The sequence below is a fragment of the Dermacentor variabilis genome, chromosome 3, assembly GCF_050947875.1.
Source record: "Dermacentor variabilis isolate Ectoservices chromosome 3, ASM5094787v1, whole genome shotgun sequence".
NCBI lineage: Eukaryota > Metazoa > Arthropoda > Arachnida > Ixodida > Ixodidae > Dermacentor > Dermacentor variabilis.
In genome coordinates this window covers 228,565,469-228,589,237 of record NC_134570.1, presented here as the reverse complement: position 1 = coordinate 228,589,237, position 23,769 = coordinate 228,565,469, and the positions used below count along the sequence as shown (strand labels likewise).

The window sequence follows — 23,769 nt, the reverse complement described above, 5'->3', positions numbered from 1 at the left end:
AAGAGGGCCGCCATTGTGAACGAGAATGGTCGTGGCAGTGGAACGCAGTCCCCCGTTGTGACAGTAGAGGGAGTGTCAGCAAAGCATGTGGAATATGTGCTACGTGGGAAGAGGGTAGATGTAAAGAGCGGCACCTACCTTGAGGCCGCGACGTGAAAAGAGCAGGAGTGCTAGGGTCAATGCCCCTTGTCAAGTCTGAATCACACAGAAAAGGACAAAGGGAAGCAGGGAGAGGAAGGAGAGAGTGAAATGGTGATTATCGCCAGCTGCTCAAACCTGGCTAGGCGCTCAGAAGCAATTCTGGAGAGGGTGAAAGACGATAAAACACTGGCGGTAGGGACATTTCCGGGGTGGACACTGGGTTCTGCCATAGGTGAAAACAAGCAAAACTTTTGGAAAAAGCCCACGTGCACAACCTTGTCATAGTAACAGGTGGGCGACGCCCTAAACAGGAAAGGGACAGGACTAGCCCAGCGCCTGGCGAAGGGGGTGGATGACTTGCGCAAACTATCCCCTCACGTGCAGATCGTGGTGTGCACGGTGCCAGAGGTGCCTGTACATGACAGTCACGTACAAAAAACCGTACTGGCTGCTAATTAGGCGATACAGAAAATGAGCTGACAAAAATGTTTCAAGGTTGTCGAAGTAAACAAGGTAGTGAGAAGGTGTGGTGGTTTTGAATGAGAGAGGATCCACTTCAATTACATGTTTGGACGAGGAGTGGGCTGGCGACTTGCTGGTCATGCTGTTGCTTCTTTAGGGGGTCCTCGGGTGCTCAGGAGGCCAGAGTAGATAGTAATGAAGAAGGTCCTCTAGGGAAACCTCAGAATAGCATCGCCGTCAGTAACAGAAAAAGGAGAAAAACAATAAAGAGAGCTCGCCATGCCATAGGCTACATCAACATGCAGGGCAGTTGAATAGAGAACAAATAGGGGTGTGTACGGTTACAAAAATGCACCTTGACTCGGAAAAAGCCACCAGTGATTGGGAATTATGTTTGTGAAGGGTGCAACAGAACTAAGTCGGAAAGAATGAGAAGGGGAAGTCGGAATGCTCATCCATTAGGGAGCCAAATGGAAAAAAGTAAATTCAATATCTCAAGAGCATCTTTGGTTATCAGGTACAATGAGCGGGAAAAAAAACTTGACTGGGCCTTACGTATTTGTGAACTGGAGATAATTGCACAGAGATGAATAAAGAGTTAGTGGAATGTATAAGCACTGGTATTAAAGATTGCAGGAATCGTGCTGAAATTGTCCTATTAGGTGACATGAATGCCCACATACAGGATTTAGATGGCTATACCGACAATAACGGGAAGTCAATGCTAGACCTTTGTGAGCAACATAACCTCGTTATCGTGAATACAGGGCCCTAAGTGTGAAGGGCAGGTAACGTAGGAAGTGGGAAACTGGCAATCAACCATTGATTACTGTCAGATTACAGAAGGAATTCATGATAAGTTGAGAGAAATTGTCATTGACGAGAAAGGGTATAGCAGCATAGGGAGTGACCATAAACACATCATATTGAAAATGGGATATGTAGTTGGGAAAGAGAGCAAGGAGAGCAAAATGGCCAGTCCAAATTTGAATGCTGAACAAACAACAAATATAGTCACACAGGTCGAGGAAGAACTTGGCAAATGGCCAAGTAAAGAGTGGGAATATAGTGAGCTTCTAAGTGTAATAATGAGAGAAATACGGAAAGAGAAACAACATGTTCGTTGGAAAGGAAGAAAGAAACCAAAAAGCTGGTTGGGAACAGCAAGATACGAGAAGCGATCGCCAATCGACAGAAAGCATCCCGAGAGCACAGGCAGGTAGAGAAGGCGCAGTTGCTGCAGGATGAAGTGGCCAGTAAATGGGAAATATATCGGGAGAAAAAGTCTATGGTTCAAATACTGGTGCAAGCAAAGATAAAAGGTGAAAGTGAACTTTGGTTGTCAGAAATACATGAGGAAAAGAAGACTGCACCTAGAATATTTTGGAACCATAAATTTATTAGGCGGGAAGTTAACAACAATACAACAACATATTCTAGACAATGATGAAAACAGACTGGAAGGGGAAGCAGCAATAAATTACATCCGAAAAATAATAGCCGAATCTTTGGAATGCAATGACGAGGTTGTATTTGAAGAAAAAAAGAGCATGAAAAAGAACCAGGTGGAAAAAGAGCTGGTGCTGACAAATTTCAACTGGAAGAAAGCCGAAGAGAAAATTCCTAAGCGCACAGCCACAGGGCTAGACAAGGCTCGTGTTAGGCTGATTAATGAACTAGTAGGACCAAAAAGTAAGGAAGCTCTGGTGAAAACAGTGAAAAAAACTTTAAAAGATAGATTAATACCAGTCAGTTGGTGACAAAGTAGAATTAATTTAATTTATAAAGGTAAAGGGGAGAAAGATAGAATTCACTTGTATAGACTGTTGACCATTACATCGGTAACATACGGGTTACCAATGGAGGCAATCAAATTAAAGCTGCAAGCATGGGCAGAGAATAATGGCAGTTTGGGAGAACTTTAGAACGGCTTCAGAATAGGTAAGTGTTTAGATGATAACTTATTTATTCTTACTCAGTGTACCAAAATATCAAGAGCAGAAAGCAGACCATTATATGTGGCCTTTTTGGACATTGCAGGAATGCATGACAGCGTAGACCGTGACATTTTGCGGAATATTCTGGAAGGGGAAGGCTTAGCTGACGATTGTCTACAGCTTTTGAGAGAGATTTATCTAGAAAATACCGTTTGCGTTGAATGGGAAGAGATGAGGAGCGAAGAAAAAGTTGATATCAACAAAGGCTGAGGCAGGGGTGCTCTTTATCTCCATTGCTGTTTATGATATGCATGGTGAGGATGAAGAGGGCGTTAGAAGAGAGTAACATCGGTTTTAATCTCTCATACAAACAGGCGGGTACAGTAGTAGAGCAGCAGCTCCCAGGTTTATTTTATGTGGACGACATTGTGTTGCTAGCTAACAAGCAAAGTGATTTGCAACGTCTGACTAATATCTGTGGACAGGAAGGCAACAATTTAGGTTTGAAATTTAGCATTAGAAAATCAGGTGTGTATTCAATGAAAACAGTGAACAGACAGTGGCACTACAGGGCCAGGAAATACCTCGGCTAGAAGAATATAAATACCTTGGTAAATGGATAAACGAAGGCAACAGGTATATGGAAACACAGGAAAAAACAATAACAGTGAAGGGGAAGAGAATTGCAGCCATAATGAAGCACAGAGCGCTATGGGGATACAATAGGTACGAGGTGCTCCGGGGTATGTGGAAAGGTGTAATAGTTCCAGGACTTACCTTTGGATATGCGGTTGCTTGCTTGAAATCCAGGGCACAATCAGGACTCGATGCGAACCAAAGGTCAATGGGACGCCCTGCTTTGGGCACTCACAGGAAGACTACAAATGAAGCTGTACAGGGTGATGTGGGCTGGACTAGTTTTGAAGTGATAGAAGCTCACAGTAAAATTGATTATGAAAAATGACTGAGGAATATGGAAGAAAGTAATTGGGCTGGGAGAGTGTTCAGGTATTTGTACAGGAATAGCATGGATTCACAGTGGACGAAAAGAACTCAAAAGCTTACCAGCAGGTACACGGCCTGTAGGGTGGGCAACACAGCAACAAAGAAGGTCAAGCGGACAGTCAGAGAGGCTGAACTAATCTCATGGGTGGCAGCAATGGAAAAGGAACCTGCCATGAGTAACTACTTAAGAGGAAAAAACGAAATCGGGAAAGAAGAATTTATGACATCTCAAAGGCAAGCTCGTTGCTTTTCGAAGCGAGATCAGGATGCCTTAGAACACGCACCTATAAAGCGAGATATAAGAAAGAAGAATAAGTATGTGCTTGCTGCAGTAAAGCTAAGGAAACAATGGAGCATGTTTTATTAGAATGTGATGATATCTGCCCAGTGGTCGATTTATGCACCTCTGGCCTCCTTAAAGCCCTTGGGTTAAGCGAGAGCAGGGGGAAAATAAACATGTCTGCAATAGTGATTAGTAAGAGGCGATTGGAAGAGTGGTAGAAGTAGAGAAATGATAAAAAATGGAGACGTACAAAAACAAAGTTCACAATAAGGGGTCAGAAAATTTCTTTATGGGAATTCATTGTTGTTTTTTTTTTCTTTTTTTAACCTAGGTAGGACATCAGGCAGTATAATAGTGAGAGCTTGGTGGCGCAACCCGCTGCCCAATTACAAAGGGGATGCTCATAACATCCATCCATCCATGGCGGGTGTGCACCGGTGTGGTTTAACGACATACGAGTGCACCGATGCAAATTACCAAGGATGCCATTACTCTTATCTGTGTTGAATTTGGTTCAACCTGCCTATTTAAATTTTTCATACTAGCATGAAAGCTTTATTCAATGCGACTACTTCTCTAGGAGAGCTGTAATCAGATCTGTTAAGGTCATATTTTTTTATCCCCATCACATGGGTGGCATCCTCATCTTATAGATCAGCACATTAAACGCATTCATTAGTCATTTTATCTGTTCTAGTTGTGGTATCAAGAAGCACATTCACCCTTCTCCTAACAAGTTTGTAGGACTGATCAACAGTGAGATTGCAATTCAGAGCTGAGGCCCTTGTTGACCATCTCTTTGCTAGTCACATTCATCGTCGTCAGCCTATTTTATATCCACTGCCGCACGAAGGCCTTTCCCTGCAATCTCCATTTGCCCCTGTCCTGCGCCAACCTATTTCAGCTAGCGCCTGCAAATTTCTTAATTTCATCACCCCACTTAGTTTTCTGACTGCGCTTCCCTTCTCTTGGCACCCATTCTGTAATCCTAATGGTTTACCGGTTACCTAACCTACACATTACATGACTTGCCCAGCTCCATTTCTTTCTTTTAATGTCAATTAGAATATCAGCTATCCCTGTTTGCTCTCTGATCCACACCACTCTCTTTTCATCTCTTAACGTTATGCCTAACATTCTTCGTTCCATCGCTCTTTGCATGGTCCTTAACTTGTTCTCGAGCTTCTTTGTCAGTCTCCAAGTTTCTGCCCCATATGTCAGTACCAAAAGAATGCACTGATTGTACACCTTTGTTTTTAGTGATAATGGTAAGCTTCTATTCAGGATCTGACGATGTCTGTCGAATGTGCTCCAACCCATTTTTATTCTTCTGTAAATTTCGTTCTCATGGTAAGGGTCCCCTGTGAGTAATTGACATAGGTAAACATACTCTTTCACAGACTCTAGATGCTGACTGGCGATCCTGAACTCATGCTCCCTTGCCCAGCTATTGATCATTATCTTTGTCTTCTGCATATTAATATTCAACCCCACTCTTACACTCTCCCTGTTAAGGTCCTCAATCATTTGTTGTAACTCATCCCCAGTGTTGCTGAACAGGACAATGTCATCTGCAAATTGAAGGTTGCCGAGATATTCGCTGTTGATCCTTACTCCTAAGCCTTCCCAGTTTAATGCTTGAATACTTCTTCCAAGCATGCTGTGAATAGCATTCGAGAGATTTTGTCTCCTTGTCTGACCCATTTCTTTATAGGTATCTTCCTACTTTTCTTGTGGAGAATTAAGGTAGCTGTGGAATCTCTGCAGATACTTTCCAAGATATTTACTTAAGCGTCTTCTACTCCTTGATTACGTTATGCCTCTATGACTGCTGGTATCTCTACTGCATCAAATGCCTTTTCGTAACCTACGAAAGCCATATAGAGAGGCTTATTGTACTTTGCGGATTTCTTGATTACCTGATTAATGACATGGATGTGATCCATTGTAGAGTATCCCTTTCTGAAACCTGCCTGTTTCCTTGGTTGCCCAAAGTCCAGTGTTGCCCTTATTCCAATGGAGATTGTCTTGACGAATATTTTATATAATATTGGAAGTAAGCTCATGGGCCTATAATTCAATTCTTCAATGTCTCCCTTTTTGTGGATTAGTATAATGTTGGCATTCTTCCAGTGCTCTGGGACCGTGTAAGTCGATAGACAGTTTGTATAAAGGGCCATTAGTTTTTCAAGCATTAGGTCTCGATCTTTGATTAAACTGCTGTGGTAGTCCTTCAAGTCTTGCAAGGCCTTTCTAGCTTCATTAGTTATAGAAGGAGCCTCTGTAACCTGTTCATTACTACTTCGAATGGAGGTATCGTGGCTGCTTTGGGTACTCTACAGGTCAGCATAAAATTTTTCCACTCATTTACTATATCTTAAAGATTGCTGATGATATTACCCTGCCTATCTTTCAGTGCATACATCTTGATTTGTTCTATGCCAAGTTTCCTTCTTGCTGATTTCAGGCTGCGTCCATTTTTTACGGCTTCCTCAGTCTTTGTCACATTATAATTTCTCATATCCCTTATTTTCTCCTGGTTGATTTGTTTTGACAGTTCCGCAAGTTCTATCTGATCTCTTGCGTTTGACACCTTTATTTGTGCAAGCTCTTGGGCCAGTTGGTGCATGAGGAACTTGAAAACGGGGGTACCAGGGAAACACAAAGGACGCGCACACAAAAAAAAGGTGTCCGTCCGTGTCTAACACCTTTTCCTTGTGTGCGCGTCCTTTGTGTTTTGCTGGTACCCCTTTTTCAAGTTCAACACTGTCATCCTTCGCCATTTCTTTATTAGGTCCTTTGTTACTTTGGAGAGCTTACCTACTGGTTGCCTTGGTGCCTTACCTACCACTTCAATTACTGCTTCTGAAGTCAGCCTAGTTGCGGTTTCATTAATTGCCTCTATCTCATCTTCATCTGTCTGTTCTAAGGCTGCATATCTGTTTGCAAGTGCCAACCTGAATTGTTCCGCTTTTACCCTTACTGCATCTAGGTTGGCCTGTTCCTTCTTGACCAATTTTACTCTTTCTCTCTTCAAATTGAGGTGGATCCTAGCCCTCACTAGCCTATCACTGCACTTTACCCTACCTAACACTTCTACATCCTGCAATATGCTAGGATCGGCAGAGAGTATGAAATCAATTTAATTGTTTGTTTCACCATTAAGGCCTTTCCAGGTCTACTTTTTGTTCCGTTTTCTGAAGAAGGTGCTCATTATTCGCAGCTTATTCCTTTCCGTGAATTCTACCAACATCTCTCCTCGAGTGTTCGTAGAGTCCACGCCGTAGTTACCAATTGCTTGTTCACCAGCCTCCTTTTTCCCCATTTTTGCATTGAAGTCGCCTATGACTACAGTATACTGAGTTTGTACTTTTTGCATTGCTAATTCAACATCTTAAAACCGTTTTATTCATCATCGTGACTGGAGGTTGGAGCGTAGGTCTCTGCTACTTTTGTTCTACACTTCCTACGTGGCTTTATTACAACTACTGCTATCCTCTCATTAATGCTGTAGAACTCATCAGTGTTGCCCGCTATGTCATTATGGATTAGGAATCCTACTCCGAACTGCTTATCTGGTAGTCCTGTATAGCAGAGGACGTGGCCATTTGTCAGCACTGTATAAGCCTCACCAGTTCTTCTAACCTCACTAAGGCCAATGACATCCCAAACAATGCCTGATAGTTCCTCAAAGAGTCCTACTAGGTTAGCTTCACTCGAGAGGGTTCAGGTGTTAAACGTTGTAAGGGTCAGTTTTCATTGGTTGCCTGTCCGGGTCCAGAGATTCTTAGGCTCCCTCTGCTGCATTACAGGTCTGACCACCGCCTTGGTCAGGTGCTCTGCAGCTGCTGGGGACTGAGGGCCGTAGTTTAATTGTAGGAATCATGAGGGAAGGAACGGCCGAATACTGCGCTTGGGGGGGCCAATTCCTGTTTTGATGAGGGAGTGTCTTGTTGAAGCTTAGTGGGTCTTCCCAATTTGGTTGTACCTGGATTAGTATAGCCCCATTTGCTCTCAACGTTTTTGCCGGTGTGAGACGCCACTCCAAGCCTGGAGATGTAGTGTACTATTGTATTATTACTATTGTAGTGTATTATCGTGCAGTTTTACTGAACAGGAAAAACTGAAAATGAGGCTGTACTAGAAGAGAAACGTGGGCGAGTTGGTGGTGATTCATGATTCGGAAACTAACAGCGCAAAACAGACGAGGACAAAGGGAAAGAAGTACAGACACTGGCACTGACTCACAACTGAAGATTTATTTTGGGGGAAATCACATCTACATACATCGGCCAAACAGGCCAACATGTCAACAACTAAACAATGTGCATGCGCATTAGGAGCTATCCTGGTGACTTCTCGAAACACACATGGAAGACATCAGTGCGTCATAACGTGGCTAAAACCATTCCGTCAAAACATAAAGAAACCATAAACCCAATGGTTGGCCAGTGTATATAAAATGAGGCTTTAAGGGGAACCTGTGCCATAATACCTACATTATTACTCACAATGCTGCATTTGAAGGGTATTTATTTGGCATGAAAGACAAAACAAGAATGAATAGCAACGGGAAAAGAAAACTGGGTGATTGGAATATGTTCATGACGTTCTTATCCGTATGTGACTTTTCTTGCGCTGCTGCGTCATGATCTGTGACAACCACAGCAATCAATTATATCCACCATATTAAATACCCTTGAGGTAACCCAGGCTGAAATAAATTATCTCTAAATCAGGTCTATGAAGATGGGTCTAAATTAGAAAGTAGGTCAGCGTTAGCCAGAAACCAGCCTTGTGCGACAGCCATATGAGGTAACAGGCAGTGAAGTTACCATCGACGCATGCACAGTCGAACCCACTTGTAACAATATTCACGCGCCACGAAAATTTTATTGCTATAACAGATAATTGTTTTAATCTGGTTGCCTGACCAAATCAAAATAGGGGGATGGCAGAGTTGGCGCAAGAAAACTATAATGGCGGGGAGGCCAGTGCCCCTCCCAACCACCTTCTTCCGCCTGGCTGCTGATTGTGTTCACTCGTTTAACAGCTTCCTGGCCGCTTTGATCACGTGTAACAAGCCGCGGCTGTCGGCGTTAAAGAATGGCACTGCTATAACAACTAGAAAGAGGTGTCACGGGTGGCAAGTGATATGCGAGCACCGCCAAGGCATCACTTTGATGGCCCCAAAAGGGGCCTCTTAAAATTTGCGAGAAGACTGCCATGGCAGCCTGTCAGCTTGAGAATTTCAGAAGAAATGCTGAGGAGAAATCACAACAAGCATCTCGCCATGTACTTCTCACTGGCTTGCACGAGAAAAGCTAATGTCTGTCAGCCTTGCATGCTTTACGTGATGCTTGCCAACATCCTTCTCCAAAACATCCAAGTGCTCCACTTAGTGCAGCGGAAGGTTCCTCGCGAAAATGAAGCCCTGGAGGGACTGAATCATCTGCCAGGTCTCCTGTGAAGAAAAGTTTGAGGCAGCCTGCCCTACCGCATCATTGCTGCCGTCGTTGCCGTTGCTACCTGATGCAAGCACGTTTGTGACGATCGTCTCATTGGTTAGAAGCACTTAGTTTCCAAATCTATCACCGGCAACGATGATTCCAATCTTTCACCGGCAACGTCGTGCATTGCCGATGATCAGTGGGCGGATCATCCTTCTTCCGTTTCGATGGCAAGTCAAGCAAGGTTGAGAAACTGCGTGTCCAGGAACAACTTCAACGCAACCAACAAAATTAATGCAGAGCTACAGTGGCTAGGATAGGGAAGTGTGATAAGCAGCACGCAGTGCCTACACAGCACATTGAAGCCGCGAGGAGGTGCACGCCGACGTTTACACGTCGCCCACTGAGAGTCGTGCCGGCTCTGCTGTTTCAGTGACGCCACACACCCTGACCTGTGGGAAGTAGCGCTCTTTTCTTTTTCTGCTGCAGCAATTTCAAAGCGTAGAAGAGCGGACACACAAGCCACTCGTCAGCTGAAAGCCAAGCTGTCGCTTTACAATCAAGCTGTTGAGGAACTGAAGAGACAAAGTGCAGAACTTGAAGAGGGCATCCTCGCAGACCAGTCGCAAGCCCTTCCACCGAAGCAAGGACTTGCTGTTATTCAATGCTTTCAAGCCGCTTGCCGCAAATCAACGAAAGGTATGCAGTACAATCCGGGCTGGTTGCTCGATTTTGTAATAGTGCGAATGAAAAGCCCGAGGCTCTACGATCATGTCCAGCGAGAAGGCATACTCATCCTCCCCAGCTGTTTCAACGTGCTTCCGGGAAATACAAGAGTGTGCTTAGCTTCCGCCCTGCTATCATCACAGGGATTGCAAGAAAAACAAAATCCATGCAGCAATTCAAATGCCACGGCAACCTGATTGTAGATGAAATGAAGCTGTCAGACTTTGTGAATGTTGGCGCAGAATAGTAAGTGGAAGGCCTGATGCACTTAGGAAAATTCACACTTGAAAACGACAAACATCTTCTCTGCGATCACGTTTCAGCCTTTCACTGGTTCTTGGCGCCAGATAATCGGAGTTTTCGCTTCCAGGGAAAACGTGAAGGCTGCGCTTTTGTGCAAGATCTTAATATAAGCCATGTTGCTCGCAGAAAAGGCTGGGCTGAAGGTGGATTATATCACGGCGGATGGAGCTTCATGGAACCGTTCAATGCAGCGCCTTTTTGGGATTTCTGGCTTCTCGATGTCCTTAAAGCCATCTGCACCATATCCTGTTGACAGTGGAAGACGCTTCTTCTTCATTTCAGATTTTCCACACCTGATAAAATCTGTTCGAAATGGCCTGATTAAAGCAAGGTACAAAAGACCTGAAGGTTCTGTTTTTACTGAGCACATCAGAGCAGCACACAAAGAGGATAAGTGTACACTTACCCTTAAAGTGATGCCAAAGATCACTCTTGCTCACATGAGCCTTAGCAACTTTGAAAAGATGAAGGCAAAACTGGCATTTCACCTTTTCAGTCTGCAGGTGCTTCGTGGCATGTTTTTCTACAAGAAACAAATAAAGGAGCACTGGGGTGACCCCGCACCAACTCAAGCCTTTTTTTCTACTGATGTGGAAGCTAGTAAAAGCAATGACAGCACGGATTCCATTGGAAAGGTTGAAGCCTCACTCTGTACATGAAAGGCACATCAAGGATGTATTACCTAAACCGATGGGAGGCTTACGTGGGAACTTCACCAGCCAGGTTTCTTTCAGGAAGCACTGCCGAGGGGCTAAGGTCACCCTTCACGCCATGCTTGATCTAATGAAGTACCTTAGTAAGAAGCTCGACATTAATTACCTGCTGAGGTGCCGGCTGAGCCAAGACTGCCTCGAGAAAGTGTTTGGTATCATTAGACAATTTTCTGGTTGCAATGACCATCCCACTTCTGCCCAATTCTTGCTCACCATGAACTGCCTCAGTTTTTACGACTTGGCCAAAGCTCCCAGCATTGGCAACTGTAAAGGGGCAATCTGACAGTTCTCCTCAGTAGTGAGGTTGCAAACCATGAACTAGACGCATTGCTGGATAGTGAGAAGGTTGAAGAAGCTTCTCACATGATAAAGAAGTCCACAATGCTCCCCAACCATGAGTACCTTGAAAAGATAAGCAATTTGTGGATAGTCTTGTACATAGCAGGGTATGTTGCACGCAAAAAAATTCTGAAGACTGCGTGCAAGGAATGCTTCGACGAGCTCCTTGTTTCCGCCGACGAAGCCAACGAACAGCTTGGGACGTTCACCAAGTTCTGCGGCAATGGGAGCCTCACATATTCTTCCGAGAAGCTCTTTTCATATGTAGAAGCCCTTGAAACTACTTTTTCTATGTGGATCAGTTACAAGCTGCACAGTAACAGCTTGGAAGAGCTTGTCTCATGCCTGAAAGAAAATGATGCCATGCTAGGCTGTGCACAGCATGGCCCGTCTCATCAACCAGGTTACAAAATTCTTTTTGGTCACCCGCTTGCACTTCTACGTGAAGGCACTCAACAAAGAGAGAGCGTCTTCCTGTGAAAAGAAGCACCTAAAGCTCAGGCGCGTCGCTTAACAGAGGCAGACAACATTCAGTTTGAACGACTGCTTGTGAACTATTTAAACTAAATGTTTTTTGTTCTCATGAAAAAAAAAAAGATACCAGCTTTGGTGCGTCACATAGCAAAACATCATTGATGACTGAGAACGGTTTGTTTTAAACGGTTTCTAAGCCACTCTTCAAAAAGTGAGATTTTTGCGTAAGCAGCTTGTTGAAAATAAAATGTTTGCTTCCAAGTTATCATTGGGAATTTTTTTGCTTTGCATTCGATAACCGGATAAAGCAAGCTGCATTCTAGCATCGTCGCGTGCTCAATTGAATTGTTACCTTGGCACCTTTTAATTCGTAAGGAACTATGCTACGCTATAGCAATTTGCAGCCATGAACGAGTGAGCATATATATATGTATTGCGAAGCTCTTGTATTTGTTATTGCACGCTAGACTGCACGCACAGATGATTGCATTCCAAAAGCATCGCTGGGCTATGGCTGCTAGCCGCCGTCGCGGCCGATGTGTATCCGTGTGGCAGCACCCCCCGGCAGTTTCCTCCTAAAATGCCACATACGAGCAGGCACGTTCATCACACTTCCCAATTCTAGCCACTGTAGCAGAACTGCGCTCAATCAGCAGTGTTGCCAGGTCGGACAAGGTGCTATAGCTAGAGAAATTGTGGCCTAAATGTAGCCAAACACAAAAAAGAGTAAGAAAATATTGTAGCCAAATATAGCCATCTTTATTTGCAGTTTTACTTGAAGTTTTATTTGTATATACATTTTCGCATTCGACTACGGCGATACCGTTTTGTGCAACCTGTCGTAACAAAACGTTTATGATGCCGTGATGATCGACCCTTGACATCAACAGTGACATCATGCTTGCAGACAGAACACTTTTTGGTTGGCCCCGGAAGCTCGAGGTCCGGCGAATCGCTGCAGAGGGCAGACCAATTCAAATGTCTCTCGAATGTAAGCATGAACAAAAAATACCTCAGCCGAGCTGGCTTTCACACAAATTCTACAAAATTCTACTTACCCGAGCTTGCTCCGACTCATATTCACCATAATTGTACTCACCCGAGCTTGCTATGACTAATATTTACCTAAATTGTACTCGGCTGAGCTTGCTCCTACTCATATTCACCACAATGCTGCTTTGCCAAACTTGTTCCGACTCATATTCACTAAAATTCTACTTAGCTGAGCTTGCTCTGACTCATATACACCAAAGTTCTACTCTGCTGAGCTTGCTCTGACACCTATTCAAATAATTCTGCTCACCGGAGCTTGCTCTCACATCTCACACATATTCACCAACCTTCTGCTCAGTTGAACTTGCTTCGCCTTTAAGAGCGGAAGGCAATAGCATTCAAATCCCTGACTGCTTCTCGCGCTTCCCGGCAACTGCAGCTTATGTAACCGTAATGTTTACCTGCAAACACTGGTGGCTAACGCTATGCACAAAGACGAGTTTCCTGTTTTTCTTTTCTTCTTCTTTCCCCTGCACGGCGCCGCCGCTGCCGCGAATGTGAACGCCATCCAGATGGCGTTGCGAGGACGCGAGCGCACCGTTCCCACTAATGGCGAATTTGGCAACTCGCACCGATGTACACCGGTGCGCTCCAATGCACCGTTTCATCCAATCATTGTCGCTCGAGGGCAGCCCAGTGCACGCCGGTGCAATTTGCCAAATCGCCATAACACAGACCTCAAACGGCAGCGAGAAAAGGGGTGTGTTTGAGTGTCCGTGCAACACAACTATGTTTTCTCATATATTCAAATTACAATCCGACACTATACTATCGTGCCTGTAGGTTATGTGTAAGTCGAACTTAACGAATTTTCTGACGCATTTTACATTTAGAAATTCAATTAGTTCAGTAACGCCTATGTGCCAGCAGAAGGCCTGCGTGGTTCGGGATCATTTTTCTCATGTACACAGCAACGCCGACACTCAGCACCGACACTGGATTTTCTGCAACACTTTCGCGTTAAAATTCATCTCGCAGGTCTTTTCTGTAGCCCAATTTGGCTACATATAGCCAAACCTGCAACACTGTGAATAAGGAGCCAGCGAGCAACATGCGAGCAATCTGCTTGCGGCACAGTTGGCGTGGTCCATTTGTGTTTCAAGGGGTGGGGCAGCTTAGAGCTATGGGCGCAGCCCATTTGTGTTTGGAGGGGTGGAAGGGCGAGAGGAGAGAGCCACGTAGAGATGGCTGGAAAATGAGCATGCGGCGGCTGTTGGAGCAGCCCATCGTGCAGCAGGTCGAATTTCTCGTTTTCTTTTTTTCTTTTCCAGGATTTCACATTTCACCACCTTTCGGCTCAGACACCCAGCAGCGAGACTTCGTCGTTATAACCGATAATGCGGCATCGAGGCATTGTAGTGAGCGGGTTATTTCGCCATGCAAGACGTACAAAAGTCAATGGTGCAGCAGCTTCTCATTGTTATAACCGATATAGTGTAAGCCGGTTCAACTGTAGTCGTTACATTTAATCAAAATGTACAAATAGTGAGGTATATATGGAAATTAAAGTGGATAACTTGCCACAAGGGGAGGAGACGGAACCTTCTGTGCAGCCCCCAAACACTTACTTGGATTTAGCCCTGGGAGTGCTATCCCCCCTCACAACCAAGGAGGCAGGCATGGAACATTCATTTAACTGCAGCTGTCACACAGTATGTGAGCCTAAGTGGGCAGCTGGCAAAGTCCATCTGAGGATGGCTGCCACAACTGCTGAATTGGTAAAGTACTGCATGAATAACTCGAAAGATGTGAATTTGGCCTGCTGAATAATTACTATATTTGTGTGAGGCCCGCGTAAATCCTGTACATTTTTCCTCAATTTTTACAGGCTGCAGGACTTACACAAGACAGGCTTATGGATAGTCACCGAAGCCTCAGACTGCTGTGCAGAATAACACAATTACTACCGGCCATTTATGCACATTTTCATTTTGTCGTCCTTGTGCTTTCACTCCTCTTGTTGTTTGACAAGTTCGCCTCATTGGTGCTCTTCAAAGCTGGTTGCCCTCCATTGATGTTTAAGATTACTGTCACCTTAACACTCTTAATGACCGTCTCGAACAAAATTGTGCACCACACATTCAAAATTCATGGGCGCACTTCTTGATGCTCTGTTAATGCACCTGAAAGTATGATGCAGTTAAACCTGCTAAAAGATGCGCGTCAGCACAGCCAATACACTGAAGCACGCTGGATCTATGCCACATGACTGCAATCGGGTGAGATACGGTCTATACGACGACAATGCCAGAATGGCAGTAACTTGGCCATCTCGCAGTGGCTTACGTAAATTAACCGGTACACGTACGTAGTGGTCTCTTTGATCGCACCGGTGCAATTATGGAATCCATGCAGGCAGGTATGCAGGTGACACATAATTCTTCCAAATTTTTGTGCTCCAAAATGGGGGTCTACCGTATTTACTCCTTACACAAATAAATATGGTAGATCAATTCTGTCATTCCTGTCAATGTTCAATCAAAGAAAGTCAACTGTAGTTAAATAAACATCACGAGGGTTCTAGGTGTCATGCTCAGCACCTCTTTATGTTCAGTAATTGCTGTGAATGTGACCTCAGTTCTCACAAGTAAAGAAAGAGTATAATCGGAATGAAAACTTATGCCAAGTTTAATCTGATGCCAACGGAAATTATTACATTTTTACAGTGTCGACACATGGTGGCCAGTCTTTCACATGGTGAACATGAAGGCGATGGAACATTTTGGTGAGTTGTAGCCAGCGAGCGAATTTTTTGCTTTCAGTAGAACACGCTCTGCACTTGTCTGTCTAACCATCAGGTGCACCAGGTGCCTGAGCACCACAGCGGCAGGTAAACGCATCCTCGCAGAGCTGGGTTACCACCCTGCGGGATTCCCGATGGTCAGTACCCCGATCGCTAGATGCATTCGAGACAAGTTTGAAGTGGCCCCTGTGCCCCGAAACATCCATCCCGTCCACAACGAAGGCAGACGGAAGGCCAGAGCAGCAACCATCCTCAAACATCAAGCAACAAGACGTTAGAGCAAGCTTCGTCGACGCCGCGGAGTACAGTGATGGAAAGACCTTTGTTGTTGTCGTCGACTCCAGTGGCAAGTTTTCCTATAGCGCCTTCATTCACAATTAAGACCCCGGAGTCGCCGAGCAAGCCGCCGTCACCCTAGCCCTGCTAGATGGTCGTGGGTCCGAGATTTATAGCGATTCCAAAACGGCAGTTAGGGCTTTTCAGAAAGGTTGCATCGCCAAGCAAGCTGCTCGTCTTCTTAGCAGCTTGTGTCCATATGCTCTCACGCATCATTCAATCCATTGGTTTCCCGCTCATGTAGGGTCAGTCGAGGGTGCTCCCCTGAGCCTCAATGAGTCTGCTCACGAGGCTGCGCTGCTCACGAGGCTGCGCTGCTCACGAGGCTGCGCGTGACCTCACCGACCGCGCTTCCTCTGCAAAGAGTACAGACTCCCCTCCTCCCTACGGCCACAGGGATGCTCCCGCTACTCACAACGAGGTCATTAAATTCTTGTACATGTCTAGAAGGGTCTTTCCACCCCTTCACCCCAAGTTGAATAGGGCACAAGCCGTTTCGCTTAGACTTCACTTAGACAGACCAGCACATATCCGTGCCTGTCCGTTCTCCATGAGGCTTACCCTGACGTGTATTGTGACGACGCCTGCCCGTCCTGCGGGCAGACCTCCGCTCTAGTGCGCATGCCCTGGGAGTGCGGGTCGACGTACCCCAAGTTCATCAAGGAGGAGTGGGACTCGCTTCTGTGTAGCCCTGCTCTAGAAAAACAAATCCTGGCTGTCCGGTGTGCCCACAACCGGGCCGATGGGCTAGACCTGCAGGTCCCAACATGGGACTAGCCGGGTGCACGACGAGTTTGCGTCCTCGCCGGATCTGCAATAAAGTTTCTTCACTCACTCACTCACTCACTTATCAGGTGCACAGCGTCATTGTGCAGAAATTAGATTTATGGCATACATCTGAAAGCATGTTGTCAACGAGCTTTCAGAAGTATGGAAGGCAGTGATTCAAGACATGGTTTATGACTGTTATCACAACACAGGCTTCACACTTGCACCGGGACAAGAATCTCATATGAAGGTAGCGTGCCCATTGCTCCCCCTTAATGGACCTTGTAATCCAATGGCCTGCAAGGGCAGTTGTTTCCATTCCCACCGAATTAACATTTGAAGAATTTGCAGACACTGACAACGAGCTTGACGGCTGTGTGGAATTAACCAAAAATGAAATCGTTCATCAAGTGAGGGCACATGTGGATGACTGTTACTTGGTAAATGAAGAGTCAGCACCTGCCCTGCCAATGAGCTCTGAATTCACACAGGAACTGATGCTGTCATCAGTGTACAGCATTGATATGACCTGTGGGGATGCGTGACTCTCACGCCTCCCCTGAGATCTAGTTTTCCCGCATGGCGCAAGGCGCTCGGGCTGTTGGGTTCGAGACAGCAAGCGGGACGGCCGTGCCGCACGTGCAGCGACCCTCTTGCCCGGCGGGTCGGCGCACGGCGGGGACGTCTCCCGCGTGCGCGCCGACCCATGCTTCTGCGAGACCGCCTCGCGTGGCCGCCCTCGAACGCGCCACGATTCGCGTGACCATACACGCGAACGACCAGGCCTTGGGATCCAGCATGGGGCGAACATATTCGCTCGCTTCCGGTCGCGGTGAGTCAGACTTCTAGATTTGTCACGCGCCCATCGGCATGTTTTGTGGATAGCAACTCGGCTAGCAGGCACTGATCTATGAAAGGTGCAATAAATGCCCTTGTGATTGTTTGCACTACTGTGTTGTCGTTCCTTTGTCCCAAGAGTACGGGTGTGAGAGACCCCACAAACCCTAGGTGGATTTTAAGCAGACATTATTGCATGCACAGTTGCTGAAGGGTTACAAGTAATCCCCAGAACATCTTGCCAGAATGATGTGTGTGAAATGAAAGGACCATTTTATTTGAGAGAAAGACTGAAGAAATGGGGAGTGGTGATCACCCATTGTATGGAGGGCTACCTTACTCTGGTAGAAGTTAACAGGCAGATGGAGACTGTTGCTCATATGCTGAGTATATTACATTTGTTCTACAGTTCCCATAGCGATGAACTCATCTTACTGTGTTCTCCACTTGTTGGTAATCATGTGAGTGAACCCCGTGCCGATTGTATGCAGCTCTCTGCCGACATACCAGGAAGTGCTGGCCCAGACGGAGAACATCACGCGCTGCATCCACAAGTTGCTGGCATGCGCGCAAGGCGGAAATCGCGATGCCTTTCTGCCCTGCACACAGAACATTTTGCAGGTGAGAAAGGTTTGGGCACTTCACTCACAGAAAGGCAAGTTGCTATAAAGTAGGTACGTGTGCAGCTTTGAAGATGTCGTAGAAAAGCTTGCGCTAGCCTTTTTTGACAGGTGACCTTTGTGGTGTCCAAGCCTGATGAGATTTTGACTGAGCAAGATCCGGGCTGATATAATGTAGTGATTACTTTTGCTCACTTCTTTCACTGCTCCCGACCAGCTGATTGGGGCAATAATTTTGGGGGAGAAGAGCTCACACCACTGACAAATTGTGAAAAAGAAAAGAATTGTTGCATTATTGTGGCCCTGCTTTCCTTTCAGTTCGTTCCATGATGTGATTGTTGTGTTGTGCATGTTTCTATCTGGAGGAAGTTGTGGTGCCTGTGTCTTTTTTTGTGGCAAGAACTATAGGAATCGCAGGCCCAGCTGTGCCTCCGTTGTAATATTTGGCACATTTCAAATTTTGTTTTGTTTTGTGCCACAAATATGGCTCAGTGCAAGGGGGAAAAATTAAGATTTCAGCCTATGGCCTAGCATACCGTGTGACTGTCCAATGCCATCTCGAGAACGAAACACTAATGGTTATAGCTAATGCAAAATTTACAAATGAAATGCTGTACATGGAACCACAATGTTGCAACTGATGTAGTGTCACAAGTGCTTTGGAACACCTCAGGCAAGCAGAAAGATGAGTTAATTAGACTGCATGTGTTGATTGTGATTAAAGTTTCAGTTGAAGCGACTCCTAATACATTAAAAATCCACCAAGTGTTAGTGAGACCCTTAAAACAGATTTTAAGGTCTTGTATTTGACAAAGCTGTAAGGAACTTTCGTACTATAGTAGTACTATATTTGGAAATTCTTGCAGGTCTTTTGGCCACGCCCTCAGCTGACACTGATCTTGGTGTATGTGTACTAAGAAGTAGCACGGATGTGTTAACGTTTTCGCTCGTAGACACAAGGCTCGCCGAGCAAGGCACCACCCCTCTGGTTTTGTGTGTGCAGGCAGTGCTGGGCATGGGTTCTCTGTTTGGCGGTGGGCAGCAGCCTCCAGGTGGTGCAGTGAGCGGTGCCCTTGCTCGTTTGGTGGGCAGTGCACAGCAGCTGGAGCGGTGGGCATCCAACGGCCTCGAAGGTGGCCAACTCATCCAGGGGGCCTATGAGGTGGCCAAGGGGGCCAAGGAGCTTGTCCAGGCATATCCTGCCGCACCTCCACCTTGAAGCCATGGGGGGGGGGGGCAAACCAAGCCCCCTTCCCCTTGAAACTTCTGCATACTAGGATACCTGGCATTAAACGATGCGCACCAACACCCGCCTCCTGCCCCCTCCCCTGAAAAAAATTCCTAGCTCTGCCACTGCCTTGAAATAGGGCTCATTTACATCAGCAACTCGCACAGGTCATGCGGACAAGTTGGTCACAAATATTCTAGTGCAATGCCACAAAGCAACCGGTCGTAAATACTACTCACAAACAGTTGCTTTTGGTAATGAAGCAACCGGCTTGGTTCAATCACTCATTGCACGGTTGTCCAGTTGTGCGACTGCACTAGCAAACTTAAAACTTGCTAAAGCAATCAGCAGCGCAGGAACAAGACGTCTGTATATACGGACGCTTATTTAGCTTATTTTACGGGGCAACGGCAGTGCAAGCAGATGCAGACACGAATGGAACCGATCGCAAGACATTTTGGGGTGGCAAAGGGCACTTTCAATTGAGAATATCGGTCATCGTCACTCCTTGGTGAAGCAACCACTGTCAGTTCTGTGAATGAGCTTTTTAGGCTCAGAGTTTTGGTATGGCTGACATAACCATAGTTAATAAACTAGTCCAACCACAGAGTGGCTGGACTATGCTCATTTAGACCTGCAACATCAGTTTTGTATTGTTCTGGATACACAAAAATATCAAGGAAACTTTCCATGTGTACTGATTTGCTAAAACAGCTGAACCAGCAATGAAATTTGTGGGTGGGCTCTTTTTGTCAGTGTTTTGTTTTTATTTAACATCATGCACTTGCCATGTGTAGCAGGATATAGCTTCAGCAAATATCACACTAGTCATTGGCTAAATCATACAGAAGTTACAGTTCTGTTGAAAGTGTCCGAAGGGTGTGGGGTTGCTTTCTTAGAAAAAGTGAGTTGGGGATTCGGCACTTATTGCAGTAGGGCCGTAGGTTCTTGGGCTCGACTCTCAAAAAAAGACAGAGACCTGAAATGATTCGCATGAAGCCAGCTCTGCTGGCTGGGACTCTGGGCCGGCACCATCCCCCACAAAGCTTACCAGCACTGAACATCACTGTGCACATTGTATTCAAATGTACGAACAGGGCCGGGCAATTATGTTCCTTTAATTAATGATAGTTTATCAGTGCTCGCTTCCATATATTGGGAGTCTGAGCCATAGCAAAACAGCAACCTTAATGTTTCCAAGATTGCCCTTTAAAGGGAATCATTGGAATTGGCACCACGCAATATGCAGTTGGCCCCAGAGTACAGTGCCCAATGCCTCACGCACGACGGAAGACGGCGCGCTTCCTCCACACTTGCGCTCGCAAGATTGAGCTGCGATTGTAGGCTGCCCTCGCAAGCTTTCACTTCTACATACAGCATACAGCCTGTGGCAACGGTGTTATCACCCTTGCATATTAAACGGAACATATTTTGGCACATACTATGTATGCGCCAAACCCAATTTTAGGGCCCCAGCGCATCATAGACACCATCTTTATATCAACACTTTTGCTGGCGGAAACCGAAAATGCATCATCTTTGGGTGGCGAATCCCACCATCAAGCCAAGCTATATGAAAAGTCAACATTGCAGTTCGCAACGTATGATGCGGGAACAGTCCCACAGTTGCGACGCAACAGCGAGCTTCCCAATGTGAGTTATGCCAGGACCGGCCGTGAATGACTTAAAGGGACACTAAAGGTTACCAGAAACTCAAGTTAAAGTGGTAGAGCAATGTTCTAGAACGTCTAAGGCGTCAATATAATCGCGAACAGAGCTTTAGTAACCAAAAAATTGAGGTAAATGCATGACACGATTTGAGACCCCCCAGCGACATTCCGGTACTAGCCAGATGACGAAAGCACTCCTCATAATTTGTGTTACTAATGCTCAACTACTCGTATTAAAAATATCATTTCATTCGATTATAAGACGGAAAAAAATGCTACTTGTCTACGTCTATTCGATTCTAAGAAAAAATAACATTTTGACGTTACCCTTCAGTAATATGGGTGGTCGAAGGGTTTCGTTTTCGCTCGACTCTGCACCGGGCACACTTTTGAGTTTCAATAGTTTCGTTATCGCGCCGTGCTGTGAGGGTTCTGCTGGCTCGCGAAACTTTCATTTGGAAGAAGCAGCGAGAATGCCACGTCCATGTGATGTCGTGGGAAGCCCTCGTTGCTTTCCCGCTCCGGAGAGCCGGTGTCGAGGCCGCCGTCGTAGTACGCAACGACGCCGGCAGCGCGAGCCCTCAGCAGCAGGTCGCGCTCGTCAGTGCTTAAATCGCTGGAGTTGAGCCCACCATCGCGAGCCAATCTGTCGTTGTCAGGGTCCATTGCGACGAGCGTCGAAGTTTGCGTCATAGAATGAAGTACCAGCTTATGGTCGCGCGTTTCTCCTTCCGCTAGCCACCATACTCCCGCTTTCGCTCTCGTGTCGGCTCTGTCTTGGCTCTGTTTCTGGCCGCGCGTTTGCGTTTTGCGCAGAAAAGCCGTAGCGCCGTCTGCGGACGCCGTTCTACTCACCGATGGCGCAACGTCACTATGAGACCATGATGTCAGTACTCCTCGATCGGAGGGCGGGCGATTTGAACTGCGCTAGAGGTACGCAGACGCTTCATAACGCATTTTCTCTTAAAATAAGTCTCTCCTTGGCACGAAACAAGCTTTTCGAGGTTTCTGGGATGGTATTTCAACAGTCCACGTTGACTTAATAGTAACCTTTAGTGTCCCTTTAACAGCCAGGAAAACGCAGTACCAAGGAACGCAACAGCAGGGTTCTAATGTAATTGCCAGCAAACTTGCTCTTAAAGAAGTGTTGATAATTGGCACGAATAGATTGTGCCTGGAAGGGAAGAAGGGGTTCGGAAGTGCTTGCCTGCACTAGTCGCATCGCTGAATTGAATCCACAAGGTTGCACAATCCATCAGATTTTCACAATTTTGACACAATCTAAGCACATGCACTCACAAAATCAACTTTTTACTCCAAATACAAATACTTTCCACGAATTTTCGCTTGTGATTCCGACGATTTCAAGAAACAGAATATGCAGTACTAACACTGCACACATTCGTTGGCTGCCACTTGTCCCGTTTAATCTTCATGAATCAAAGAAGCCCTCTTTTTGTACCTCTTGGATATGTAACAGCAATTTCTTGAATGATTACAGCACGATGGTAGGCATCTGAGGTGGGCTTGAAAATGCTCTGAGTCAACTAATTTTGAGGGGTGTCATCAAGCCCTTGATTGCTACCTTGCAGGAAAGCGGATTTCAGAGCACTCTACTACTGATTTCATGCAACACTCATTGCAGGACACCAACATAAAAAAAAACTGCCTTTTTGTTGTAAGGAACATTATGTGTCCTTTGTCTGCAGCGATGAGCGTTCCATGAAACCGGAGGCTTTCAGCTGTGCCCTTCGACAAACTCTGAAAGTGTTGAGATGAGGCAGGAAACAATCCTCCACAATGCGCTGTAGCTTACTTAGTGGTAACTCATCACCTGAGGGCAAATTTGGTCGTGAGGGCACACAATCATTATATTGAAGTAATGGATAGTAATGGATATAACATAACCTCTTGTGGGAACTAAACACGTTTACATTTGTTAAGAATATTAATACTGAGGCTGTATGATCATGTTGCTACACATGACGCCTGTCGCTAAATGACGTTGCCAAGTAGTGACAATGAAAATGCCAGGGCCTTGACCTTGTGGCTAGATTATCAATGTAAAATACTCATCTAGTGGTAACACGATCAGTTCATACTTGCACACCAAACAAAATACATGGTGAAAAATAAAGAAGCTAGTGTTTCAAAGCCTCACATAGTATGGTTCCATTCTGCATGCACTCGAGCGCTTGTCTCATCTCTGTAGTTCTTTGCCACGTAGTGCTGTAAATTTCCTCATAATAGATAATGCTGGCAATCTACTGAATTCCGTCCATGCTCAAGCTGCATTTCATCACAACGCTGAACTGTACCAAGTAAAATGGGCTTTAGTTGAGTAAAAATAAGCTTTACTGCACAGCGCTCATCAAGAAATGTGTCTTCCTAGTCAATCTGTTGAGAATGCTTGAATTCCCGTGATGGCTCTTCCCAGGATCAGTGCATGCACGTCGTGGGTTCCTGCAAAAGTAAGAGTTGTAGCTCATGTGTCAAGGGAAGAGTGATGGAGTCACCTTCATATGTGTTGACTGCTTCAAGGTTCATCACATGGCGGATGATGTGGTACTCGTCACTGATGCCATTGCCACCCAACATGTCACGGGCAGTGCGGGCAATGTCCAGGGCTTTGCCACACGAGTTGCGTTTAACCAGCGACACCATCTCCGGGCAGAGGCTGA

General features: G+C 45.7%; 2 protein-coding genes across 3 annotated transcripts in view; one reads left to right on the top strand and one right to left on the bottom strand.

Annotated features, from left to right (window-relative positions):
* Positions 1-19,496, top strand: part of Git (ARF GTPase-activating protein GIT1) — a 258,810-nt gene extending 239,314 nt beyond the window's left edge. The window contains exons 15-17 of the mRNA XM_075686917.1: positions 15,553-15,611; positions 18,062-18,191; positions 19,194-19,496. Coding sequence (XP_075543032.1) covers positions 15,553-15,611; positions 18,062-18,191; positions 19,194-19,409 — 405 coding nt within the window. The 3' untranslated portion in view covers positions 19,410-19,496. The remainder of the gene's footprint in view (positions 1-15,552; positions 15,612-18,061; positions 18,192-19,193) is intronic.
* A 2,882-nt stretch (positions 19,497-22,378) lies between these two features.
* The window catches only part of LOC142576686 (glutaryl-CoA dehydrogenase, mitochondrial), an 88,762-nt gene continuing 87,371 nt past the window's right edge, over positions 22,379-23,769 (bottom strand). For both annotated transcript variants that reach the window (XM_075686919.1, XM_075686918.1), the window contains 2 exons: positions 23,605-23,765; positions 22,379-23,551 (listed from right to left, as the gene is read on the bottom strand). In XM_075686919.1, coding sequence (XP_075543034.1) covers positions 23,481-23,551; positions 23,605-23,765 — 232 coding nt within the window. In that variant the 3' untranslated portion in view covers positions 22,379-23,480. The remainder of the gene's footprint in view (positions 23,552-23,604; positions 23,766-23,769) is intronic.